Source organism: Alosa alosa, chromosome 22 (assembly GCF_017589495.1).
Source record: "Alosa alosa isolate M-15738 ecotype Scorff River chromosome 22, AALO_Geno_1.1, whole genome shotgun sequence".
NCBI lineage: Eukaryota > Metazoa > Chordata > Actinopteri > Clupeiformes > Clupeidae > Alosa > Alosa alosa.
This window is the reverse complement of record NC_063210.1, coordinates 28,790,641-28,803,140: the sequence shown is the minus strand read 5'-3', so window position 1 is coordinate 28,803,140 and position 12,500 is coordinate 28,790,641. Positions and strand designations below refer to the sequence as shown.

The 12,500-nt window shown below is 42.6% G+C and overlaps 2 protein-coding genes across 5 annotated transcripts in view; both read left to right on the top strand.

Annotated features, from left to right (window-relative positions):
* Window positions 1-4,711, top strand: part of tlcd3ba (TLC domain containing 3Ba) — a 27,462-nt gene extending 22,751 nt beyond the window's left edge. For all 4 annotated transcript variants that reach the window (XM_048233690.1, XM_048233692.1, XM_048233691.1 and 1 more), the window contains one exon: window positions 3,589-4,711. In XM_048233690.1, the coding sequence (XP_048089647.1) occupies window positions 3,589-3,796 (208 nt within the window). In that variant the 3' untranslated portion in view covers window positions 3,797-4,711. The remainder of the gene's footprint in view (window positions 1-3,588) is intronic.
* Window positions 4,712-11,130: 6,419 nt separating this feature from the next.
* Window positions 11,131-12,500, top strand: part of LOC125287627 (major vault protein) — a 35,902-nt gene continuing 34,532 nt past the window's right edge. The window contains exon 1 of the mRNA XM_048233556.1: window positions 11,131-11,659. The gene's annotated coding sequence lies outside the window, so the exon portion shown is untranslated. The remainder of the gene's footprint in view (window positions 11,660-12,500) is intronic.

Sequence of the window (12,500 nt, the reverse complement as noted above, 5' to 3'; positions counted from 1 at the left end):
TATAGTATGTAAGACATTGAGCCATGAGATAAAAAGCCCTTAAAAGACGTGCACTGTTAATTTACTCACTGTTATTTTTATTTAATTCATCTTGAGATGTTTTAAGTTTAAATTTCAGCTCAGTGAAGCACTTAAAGCACAAACACTTCATTAAGTTAATTCTTGTAGAATTGTAAATCATAAGTCAACCTATAAAGGACGGTAATTAAGGAAGAAAAGTGAACCTGCTGCGGTGTTAAATGCCATGTGGTTGAACATTTGGGTGCACCTAACTTTTGTGCTGGTGCACCTAAGAAAAAAAGTTAGGCGCACCAGTGCAACCAGTGCAAAAAGTTAGTCTGGAGCCCTGGACTGTGTGGCTTAATCCACGGATGTGGTGAAGCACTGTTTCCTTATGGTTTGCTAAGGAGTAGTAGTAGTAGTAGTAGTAGTAGTAGTAGGCCTTTATTGTCACATAGTCACAAAGTAACCAGCGAAATGAACCATCAACCTGTCCATACAAACATCCATATAATATGACAAGGGGGGTAGACAGGACAGGGAGACAGGGCGTTTAGGAAGAATACAGCATAACATGAGGAGAGGGGAGGAGAAAAAAAAGCAACCCCCAGACTATGCTCCTGTGGGGAACCCCCAGACTATGCTCCTGTGGGGAACCCCCAGACTATGCTCCTGTGGGGAACCCCCAGACTATGCTCCTATACCCCCAGACTATGCTCCTGTACCCCCAGACTATGCTCCTGTGGGGAACCCCCAGACTATGCTCCTGTGTGGAACCCCCAGACTATGCTCCTGTACCCCCAGACTATGCTCCTGTACCCCCAGACTATGCTCCTGTGGGGAACCCCCAGACTATGCTCCTGTGGGGAACCCCCCAGACTATGCTCCTGTACCCCCAGACTATGCTCCTGTACCCCAGACTATGCTCCTGTGGGGAACCCCCAGACTATGCTCCTGTGTGGAACCCCCAGACTATGCTCCTGTGTGGAACCCCCAGACTATGCTCCTGTGTGGAACCCCCAGACTATGCTCCTGTACCCCCCAGACTATGCTCCTGTACCCCCAGACTATGCTCCTGTGGGGAACCCCCAGACTATGCTCCTGTACCCCCAGACTATGCTCCTGTGGGGAACCCCCAGACTATGCTCCTGTACCCCCAGACTATGCTCCTGTACCCCCAGACTATGCTCCTGTGGGGAACCCCCAGACTATGCTCCTGTGGGGAACCCCAGACTATGCCCTGTACCCCCAGACTATGCTCCTGTACCCCCAGACTATGCTCCTGTACCCCCAGACTATGCTCCTGTGGGGAACCCCCAGACTATGACCTGTACCCCCAGACTATGCCCTGTACCCCCAGACTATGCTCCTGTGGGGAACCCCCAGACTATGCTCCTGTGGGGAACCCCCAGACTATGCTCCTGTACCCCCAGACTATGCTCCTGTACCCCCAGACTATGCTCCTGTGGGGAACCCCCAGACTATGCTCCTGTGGGGAACCCCCAGACTATGCTCCTGTACCCCCCAGACTATGCTCCTGTGGGGAACCCCAGACTATGCTCCTGTACCCCCAGACTATGCTCCTGTACCCCCAGACTATGCTCCTGTACCCCCAGACTATGCTCCTGTAACCCATTGCTTAAAATAGTGGAGAGCTGGGATATGAGAACATTGTGTCGAATCTTCGCATTGTATTGCGGAGTCATTTATTATTAGCTGTGCAAAGTTTGAGTTGAAATGTTCAGGGATATTCCAACTCGTGGAATGTCTCTCGGCCAATCAGAAACAAATAACTAGTTCCATAGAACCCAATTGTTGTATAATATGTGTGAGTGTGTGTAATATATGTGTGTGTAAAATATATGGGTCACAAACTCCTTGTCTCAAAGAGTAAGGACATAGAGAGACTGACACCGTCGGGTCACGTTTAAATCATAATCTTAATTTATTTACACATATTTACATAAATCAGTAAGTGGGAAGCAACAAAAGATGAAATAGGCCACAGGACACCGGCTTTATTCCGACGGCCATTAACACGGCGCCACGTCCCTCATTAGCCACCAGACCTCTCCAGCTCCTCCTGCAGGTCAATAGACAATATGACACACAAAGACCAACAACATGCCTAGTGCTCATACAGGCAGACGGAGGAAGAGGCGCAACGCTTCACGGCACAGCAAAGCCAGGGCGTCACGTGTGTGTGTGTGTGTGTGTGTGTGTGTATTATGTAGGGCTGAAACGATTCATCGAGTTACTTGAATAACTCGATTACAAAAATTACTCGAGGCAAAAACCCTGCCTCGAAGCCGCAGGGATCTGATTGTTCCACACGGACCGTTGTTCAGGAAGCACACCACTAGCGCGTGAATCGTGATACATTCTGAATTTAGCTGGCGCAATGGCGGAGTCAAGATGTCCATAAATGGCAGAGAATGTCTAGTTTTCAAGTAAAGTTTTGGGATCATTACATACTCAAAAAGGAAAAGAACAAGCATCTGAACCGAAAACATCCACTCCATGCTGTTTCACCAAGCGTCAATAAAGTAGGCCATCTATCAATCTAGCCTATCTATCATCTACGTAGCCTATAACCTACATTGATGTTGGCTGATTTTAATCACATACTGTATTTGTAGCGATGTCGTGATATAATGTTTAGCTTTGATGTTTTTAAGTAGTAAACTTATTCACGTTCAATTGCAAGACAGTATGCCTAAAAAAAAAACCTTATACACACATATATCACGCACCGCACGCGTGCACACATACACACACACAGGTTGCTAGGTTACCATAGCAAATAGGCTCACCCCAGAAATAATTTTTTAGTAGCCTAATGGTTGGCTATTTTTTAGTAGCCTAATTGTAAAATTAGTTGTTAGTAGCCTAATGGCAAATGCTGCAGGTGTAGAAATCTACATAAAACAGATATTTACTTTGATGTCAAGTCTAGATTACAGCATGAAACCTGTTGTGCATATTAGTACATTAAATTGCTTTCCCTCTTCTCCCTCCCAGCACTTCACAACATAGTATGGGCAGCTTTGTTCGCCCAGCTAAGTCATGCACAAGAGGCTGCAATTTTACAGAGAGCATTTTGAACATTATTTAATTGTTGGTACTGGCACTTATAAACACTAAATGGGTAAATTGCAATAAATGGGCTTAGTTTTGGAGCCAAATGTTGGAGTTAGAATAAATACCTCTGTGCCAATTGCTTGATCATTTACAGCCATGTCATTTTCGTTATGCATTATTTGTTTTGGTTTAAAAATGCAAAAATATGCGTGTAAATGTATAATATGTGTGTGTGTGTGTATATAATATGTGTGTGTGTATAATATGTGTGTGTGTGTGTGTGTGTGTGTGTGTGTGTGTGTGTGTGTGTGTATAATATATGTGTGTGTGTGTGTGTGTGTTGTAGGTATGTGTGTGTGTGTATATTATATGTGTGTGTGTGTGTGTGTATAATATATGTGTGTGTGTGTGTGTTGTAGGTGTGTGTGTGTATATTATGTGTGTGTGTGTTTATAATATGTGTGTGTGTGTGTATAATGTGTGTGTGTGTGTGTGTGTGTGTTGTAGGTATGCATCCATCCCGTTGTACCTGGTGCCAGTGTCGGTGCCGTGGCAGTGCAATGTAGGCGCTGGCCTGCTGATGGCGCCGCAGGTCTACTGGTTCTGCCTCATCTGCAGAGGAGCCTTCAGACTCTTCACCAGGGGCCAGAAACACACACACACACACACACTCACTCCGCCCGCCAACGGATACAAGCCGCCACACACACACTGAGTCCAACACCAGCACACACACACACCAACACTCACACCTGTCCGCCAACAGATACAAGCCTCCGCATACACACTCACACACACACACACACACACACACACACACACACACACACACACACACTGAGCCCAACACACACACACACTGAGCCCAACACAGGAGTGAGAAATTGAGCCTGCTGGGACGAACACGGGGAGAGAGAGAGAGGGAGAGAGGTCTGCATGGCATCCTCTTGGCCCTCTAGTGGCTGTGTGGGGATCAGCGCTCATGTTCTACTGGACCACACAGTTCAATGGCCAGTCTGACCCGTTGGCCGTGTGTGTGTGTTTTTAAATATTTATGTAGAGTTTGTCATTTTTTTATTTATGTATTTATTTATGGAGGAATTATACAAACGTGAAGCAGATAGTGACCATGTAGCTGTGATGAGCTGACCAGAACCAAACGGAGCACCGACCAGAACCAAACGGCACCCAAACGGAGCACCGACCAGAACCAAACGGAACCCAAACGGAGCACCGACCACGGCATAAAGGGAACCTTGATAACTGACAGCCAAACAGAACCCAAACGGACCACACGGCATAAAGGGAACCTTGATAACTGACAGCCAACGTCTGGCAAAGCAGCGGAGGCACCCTGGGGGCATAGCCGGGACTCTTGGGGCGCCAGGGGGTGAAAAGTCACCTTGCCCCGCCCCCTGCAATCTCCGCCCCAGCGGGACTGCATCAGACACAAGCTCAAAGAAAGGGGTGGAGTTAAACAGTGTTGATGTCTTCCATTTTGTTTTTAGTGTAGCTGTTTGTAGTTTGTTTATGTTTCTTATTTATTTATTGTAGGTGCTGAATGTAGACCTGTGGCCTGACCACCTGTGGAACCCTGCCCTGCCCTGCCGCTAATAAACTGCTGGCTCCCGCCTTGTGTGTGTGTGTGTGTGTGTGTGTGTGTGTGTGTGTGTGGTCCTCATTTCTCTGCCTCAACTCTTTTGTTGATGGACAGTTATAACCATGGAGGTATTATATATAACTAGAGAGAATGACTAAGTCCCGCTCCCATTCATTTGGCCCATGCTAGGCTAGCTACTTCAGCCAAAAAAGTTTGAAATTGGCCACAGCCATCTTTATGAAAATGCCGTTTCATGGGTGCTCGTTTCCGGCACCAGCTAGAATTAGCCTATTAGATATTCCACGTTACAGACAGAGACAACGTAAGGTACAACGGCATGTCGTTGATGAAGTTTGGATATTCTCCTCTTGGCCAGTCAATCTAGCCCAAAAAGACAAAAAAAATTGCAATCTGAATCATATGAAAAGAGTGGAACATACTTTTTTTTCGAGATTAAAGGACAAAATTCAGTCTCCAGGAATTTGCGATGTGATCGCAACAATTAACGCAAATTCAGCAAATCCCCGCAAATTCAATTTTGTCTAAACACCGCAACTTTTTTTGACCAATCATCGTAGTTTCCCCGTGAAATTTCACCTACCACAACAGTCCCTCGCGCAGAATATTGAGCCAGATGCCACACTCACTTTTGCAGACACCAGAGACAGCCCTATAACTTGTTCACTCCTCTGCAGTTTTGATAAGTTTATATACTCTGTTGATCCTGTGAGGGAAATTTTCATGACAATAAATAGAAGGCTAACATCTGCTTACTTGCATCTCTCTCTTTAGGGCAGCCGTGGCCTACTGGTTAGCGCTTCGGACTTGTAACTGGAGGGTTACCGGTTTGAACCCCGGACAGTAGGAACGGCTGAAGTGGCCTTGAGCAAGGCACCTAACCCCTCACTGCTCCCCGAGCGCCGCATGTGATTTTGGTCTTACTAACCTTAATTGCCCTCAATTTAAAAAAAAAAAATTGCAACTATTTTGGCAATTTTCACTTCCTCCCGCAATTTCTCTGCAACAAACAGCTAAAAACACCGCAACTTCCATCGTAATCTTTTTGAAAAGTTGTCGCGCAATCAAGTATTTTAAGTCGTAAAATCCTCGTGAATCCTGGGATTTTGTGCCCAACACTAAATTAAATTGAGTAGAATAGGGGAAATGTTTTAATTTATAGCTATCACTATGAATCTTCTCCAGTTGATTAGTGACATCATAGCAAAGAAAAAATGTATTGCACGTTTTTGAGATTTTATGTTTAATTAGGCATTTCATAAAATGTACCATGATTTGCATATTACAAAACACACAATCTGAAAATTGGATGAAGCCAGATTAAAAATGCATTGTTTCATTATGTTGAGACAATACAGAAAGACAATTAAAGAAGGGACTGCGGCTCTGTTTCTCTATCATCCCATACACTAGACCAGGGGTTCTCAAACTTTTGTGGGCCAGGGACCCCTCATGGAGTTAATCATGTAGCTGTATAGTTTTTTTTCTGTTTGATGCTTATGTTATGTAAGGGATAATGGACGACACGGTGGTCTGTTCACAGAAGTTAATGCACTGTCGAGGTTGTAAAATGGCCCCGACGCGAAGCGGTGCATTACTTCTGTGAACAGACCACCGTGGAGAACATTATCCCGCTTATTCCACTGTTGCCACTTGCGTTGTGTTCATTTCCTGTTACAATTTAAACATTTTAATCGCTAAAACTTGTCTTGTTTGTAGAACTACTTTCTTCCAACACATATCAACTAATTTCTCAAATTAACATAGATAGATAGATACTTTATTGATCCCCAGGGGAAATTCAAGGTCTCAGCAGCAGCATACATACAACACAAACACATTCTTTAACAGCAGAAAGAGTAATTAAAGTATATAATATAAAAACACAACTAAGCAGTAAGGACAGTAGAAGATAAAGCATATACTAAAATACAAATTATACTAACACTTAATACAATATATAAAAATATACTAAAATACAAATTATACTAACTAACACTTAATCTAAATCAATTCTAAAAACAGTACCACATAGTGGTGATTAATAAATCAGAGGCGCTTGCAATGACTGAGGCAGGGACTGAGCCTGTGATTCTCTGTGCATAGTAAGGTAAGGTTTTGCACCTACGTCCTAATGTCATGTTGACATTGCTGAAATACAGAGATGTAGCCTACTGAGAGGCAGCTGCAGACAACGATGTTCAATGGGTTCAACTTGTCCCTTGCCTACCAGCTGGATGTAAACAAAGCTATAGAACCTAGAATACGTCACATGAAAAACGTTAATTGCAGGACAAACTGCCGTTACTAGTTCTAAATAGATGGTTGCTACGGCCAAAGGCCAGTCGTTAGTTCTATCTCTCCCGTTGTCAAGCGGGCGTATCCCAAGATTCTGATGAACTTTAGCTTTGAAACATCGCTACTTTACTTAGCCTGCTGTTTTCCATCTAGCTAAAAGCCACCTCCGTTATATGCTACAATGTTGCTATGTTAGTCTATGGTTTTGAACGTCTGCATTTTATAGCTCGGATGCAACGTGACAGTTCATTTAAACTTCACAACGAGTTCGGCGAATTAATATACAAGTGTGATACTGATACGGCCAAACAAATGAATCTAGGCTACTTCATAGGTGTTCAAATAACTTACGGTTAATGGTCGTTCTAAATTACGTAGGGCAAAGGGAAATTCAACCAAGCAGTGGAATAGGCCTATTCTAAAAACAGAGTGCTAATACCACAATAATCATGCTAGCAAACTTTGACAGTATGTATGTATTTTTTTTTTTAAAGGATTGTTGTTTCTTTGTCAAATGTAAAGGTATTGTGTTGAACACATAGTGTTTGCTTCACATAACTTTCATTTTGTTGGCGGTTAATTAAAGTGTTTTGACGTATTGATGTAACGTATCAGCAGATCAATTGGGCAAATACTGATAGGCTACTGTAGCATTTTTCGCCATATTAGACAATTTTTATATTTTGTAGCAAACTTTGTCAGGGACCCCCTGACAATGTGCTGCGGACCCCACTTTGAGAACCAATGCATTAGACAATACTATTTAGAGTCAGATGTTTTTGGTATAAAATGTAGAAAATATCAGGCTATTAAATATATATCAACATAACTCCTCCCTAATCAAACACAAGATATAGATAGGATATTAAAATATGTAAATAGACAATACAAAGCTTCTTTTTTTGTGAACAATTGTTTTTTATTTTGAAATAGCAAAGAAGAAATCAAGTACAGAGGTACAAAGATAATACAAAGCTTCTTTTGAAGAAATCAAAAGGTTTTTTTTTTTTTTTTAAAGAAGCTTTGTGTAGGGCAGTTAGCTGAGTTCAGCAGATGTGTTTTGACATGGGTAGCTCAAAAGGTCAAGCCGCATAATAGATTTATAGCATTTTTTTACATTAAAAAATATTTATAAACTCAGAGTGGATTTTTGAAAAAAAGAAGCCTTGTGTACTATATAGGGTAGTAAGCTGAGTGCAGCAGATGTGGTTTGACGTAGGTCAAAAGGTCAAACCACATAATAGATTAAAGCATTTAACGTTAACAAATTGTATAAAATCAAAGGTTTTTTTTTGACAAAATAAGCTTTGTATTATGTGTAGGGCAGTTAGCTGAGTTCACCAGATGCGTTTTAGCATGGGTAAGTCTGAAGCCACATAATAGTTTTAAATCATTTATCAACATAAAAATGGCATAAAATCAAAACATGGCCTTTTTGACAAAATAACCTTTGTGTTCGAATGTGTCGAATATCCAACGTCCAATATAAAACCAACTTTACCACGGTAAAAGTATCATCCTTACATATGTAAGATCCTGTTGGTGCATTTTGACATTGTAAACGTTCTCGAAGAAGAGTGAAGAGCAGTTTGCAGTAAAGCTACTCTGGCTAAATTGTGGTGCCCTCTCTGTCCCTTTGTGCCCCATGCACAGTGCGAGATGCGCGTGGTGGTGCCCCCCCTGTCCCTTGGTGCCCCATGCACAGTGCGAGATGCGCGTGGTGGTAGTGGTGGCACTGGACACTATGGAAGCATATGAGTAGCTTTATTCAAATGAGAATGCAATCTGCAATATGCAATTCAAAAAGACATTACATTATGCAATTGACAATCCATTATGCAATTTAATATTGCAATTTGCAATAATATCCAACAAATTGTATTTTAATCTGCAAAGTGACAATGAAATCCTAAAATCAATTCCAATAATTTTGGTTAAAAAATAGAATAAACATGGATTGAATTGCATTCCATTTTGCCATGGTACTTCAGTCTCAAAATTCAAATGGCAATTCATTTTGCTTTTCAATTTTCAATATTCAGTTTCATCATTTAACTGTCAATTCGTTTTGCAATTTAATATTTAAAGTGCAATGTAGGATTGCATTTTACATAACATATTTTATATAAACATATTTGGCAAAACTGTCAATGCCATAATCATGTAGGTAATCATTATCAGTGTCTAGCCTAGGCTACCGTCCCCCATAGTGATCGCGCTCTATTGTTCTATTGCTCTATTGAATAATGTAGCCTAGGGCCTAGGCTACTATTCTATGGACCCTTTCAACAAAAACAATGCTTCTATTCTATTTTATTCTATTTGGGCCCCAATCTACTTCCTCTGCATTAAGATAACATATGGAATGTTAAAAAGGAAGTCTTGTGGGGCCAACTATGATGCTGATAATGGAACTCTCTTGAAAGGGTCCATAGGCTGCTATTCTATATAGCTACTCCTTGCTTTTGCTAATGTACAGCACAAAGCCCGTATGAAATTACTTGACTATTGTTCACTGAGCGTCTGATATCCGTGGTCTGAGCTGTTTGCAGCATTTCACTAACTGAAACTAGGCCAGGGTGGTAGAGACCTGACTCCACTTTTTCTGACAGCGTTTTTTCTGAGACCTGACTCCACTTTTTCTGACACCATTTTTTCTGAGACCTGACTCCACTTTTTCTGATAGCGTTTTTTCTGAGACCTGACTCCTTAGAGATGTTTTTCTGAGGCAGTTTGGTTTGAAGCAGTTTTGTCTGAGGATGACAGAGGTTTTTCTTACGCTGAGGCAGTTTTGTCTGAAGATGACAGAGGTTTTTCTGGCGCTGAGGCAGTTTTGTCTGAAGATGACAGAGGTTTTTTCTGGCCTGAGGCAGTTTTGTCTGAAGATGACCGATGTTTTTCTGAGTCTGACACCTGAGTCTGAGAATGTCCTAAAATGAACACCGTACCGCAGGCTTCTTTAAAAATCTTTAACAGTCATGGGCGCAGCACGATAACGGTCTACGCAAATCTCGCGCTGAGCATTATTATTGTGCGGTGATTTAGGCCTAGTCCACACGTACCAAACCGATCTTTTTTTCCTCCGTCTTCCCTGGAACCGCATCAAGAATATTTGCGTCCAAACGGATCCATCTCAACACGACTCAACACGTTACTTCATACCCCAGGCCTATAGGTGGCACTGTGTCTTTACAGAAATTCACTAAAACTTGCGCTTTAAAAACAGACAGAATAGGCTATGACGAAATGGCTAGTGCAAGGAAACCAGAATTGTTTGTGTGGACTGATGGTGAACTGTCAACTGTAGCCAACTGTAAAACTAATAAACTTTATTTTACGTTTTGTGAAGGGTGCAGTCCCGTCCTTTATTTGACTAACGCAGGTATGCCTACTAATCACCTTTACTTTCTTTGGTTGTAGGATAGTCCGTGATTCACATTAGTTTTGGCTATCACCGCAATTAGGCTACTAAACGCAAGGCTTCCCCAAGTTCTAGGCTATTCTGTCGCCACATTTATAATATTGCTATAAAACCTTCGTTAGTAACAGTCAATACTTTTGCCTGCATCAAATCGTGCATTCGCATTCAGTGTGCTACCATCGGCTTAATGTGAGTTCTAAGCATCTTTGTATGCTTATATCTGATTTCACTTGACTGTGAATGCATGTATATATGTTGTAAGACATGTAAAATAAATGAATGACACTGGCACTACGCACAAATTAATGTAGCCTAAACTTACACCGCACTTTCCTAATAACTTAAGTTCTCTCGCGTCACTGACAGTAGCTAGAATGCATAAACAAACACCGGGAAAAAACAGTGTTCAGTCCACTGTCATAAGTCATAAGCTATCGGCGCTGCGCAGCATCAGTTGTGATATTTATCTTAACGGAGTGTAATCGTAGGTAATGTCATGTATGAAAACTAGTATTGTTAGGCAATACTATAAGTGCAAGTCCAGGGCAGCTGAGGTGTGGCGATGACATCATCGATACGCAAGCAGGATGTGCGGTTTCGCTGTCTAAACAAACTCAAACGGGCTACGGTTTCAGATTTCTCCACTCTGGGCCCAGGTTTCAGAAAAGTGCGGTTTCGGGCAGTGCGTTTACAGGATTCGTTTGGACGCTCGGCCAAGACGAAGCAAAAACTCTGCGTTTAACCTAAAAAGCGTCTCCGTGTGGAGAGGCCCTTAGTTGCTCTGACGCACATATGACCTGCTAGACTCCACGGGACGCGGGGAGCTGCCTGACAGCCGAGCCCCGGCGACCCCGCCCCCGTCCTCCGTGGGCCCCACGGCCCATTCGAAAACGACAAAAACACACACTCAACACTCGGGGCTCTCTGACGTCAATAGGCTACACACAGTTTTAAATATATAGCGCTGCGTCATGTCATATGGACTATTCTAGTGTTTCTTTAAGAAGTGATTCTGAGTCCGGTAAGTCACGTGTTCAACAGCTGTCTTCCGGGATATCTTGACGCACACACAGACAACGCAGTCAGCCACTGACTCTGCTCCAACCCGCCTAGGTCGCCAGGTAACCTACAGTCAAAACCAGACGTTTAGTGCAAGAGTTTGCACACTTGACTGTCTCTCTCGTGTCGGGGTGCTAAAGTGAAGAAACTGCTACGACCTCCTCCGCTTGTAGCATATCACGGTGAGTTGACTTGCGGCGCCCACATTCTTTCAGATATTTAAGATCACATAAAGCAAATGGCGAATAGGCTACTGCAGCCCAAGCCTACTTTGCGGAATTCGGAGCTGATATTTAAAGTGAATGAGAAAGTCTACTATTGTGAAGCCTGTCCGTATGAGGAACTGGTTTAATGTAATGTAGGCTACAGTAGCCTAAGTAGATGCATGGCTACAGATAGTCACTGGAACTCGATATCAAATGTAACTTTACAGGGCTACGAGCGCGAACGCTTCCCACTCAGAGGATGGATGCAACAGTGATTGAATTGTAGCCTACAGCAACCTTACCATACACAGGAAAAAGTGTCAGAACTGCAAAAGTGTGTTTGAGTGACCTGGCCAATCTGACTATTTTTACTGGTAGGCTACTCAAATTCAATGCAAAACAGTACACTGCCCGGAAACTGGAGTAGGTGCGGAGATGGTCTCCTTTAAGTCCAGCAGTGTGTAGACTAGAGAATGCAACGTAATGTCCTAGTGAACTGGGCAGCGCCCTGTTAAAACGCAGAGGCTAATTAAGAGATCAAGTTGAGCAGATTGCCAAATCTGGGTAAAAGACTGCAGCGCTTTTGATAATGTTATTCAGGTGAATGTGTCGAATGGAGGATTGGCTATTTAGCATGTTATTCAGAAGATTAGCTATTTAGCATGTTATTCGTGTGAATGTGAATTAGCATGTTATAAAGAAGCCAACAGGTAGAAGAAGTCTCACATGTGAAAGTGTGAATTAGGATATAGGTTATAAACATGAAATTTAAGTCTTTTCTTAACATGTCTGTCAGTTCAGGCTATGGAAGTGTGTT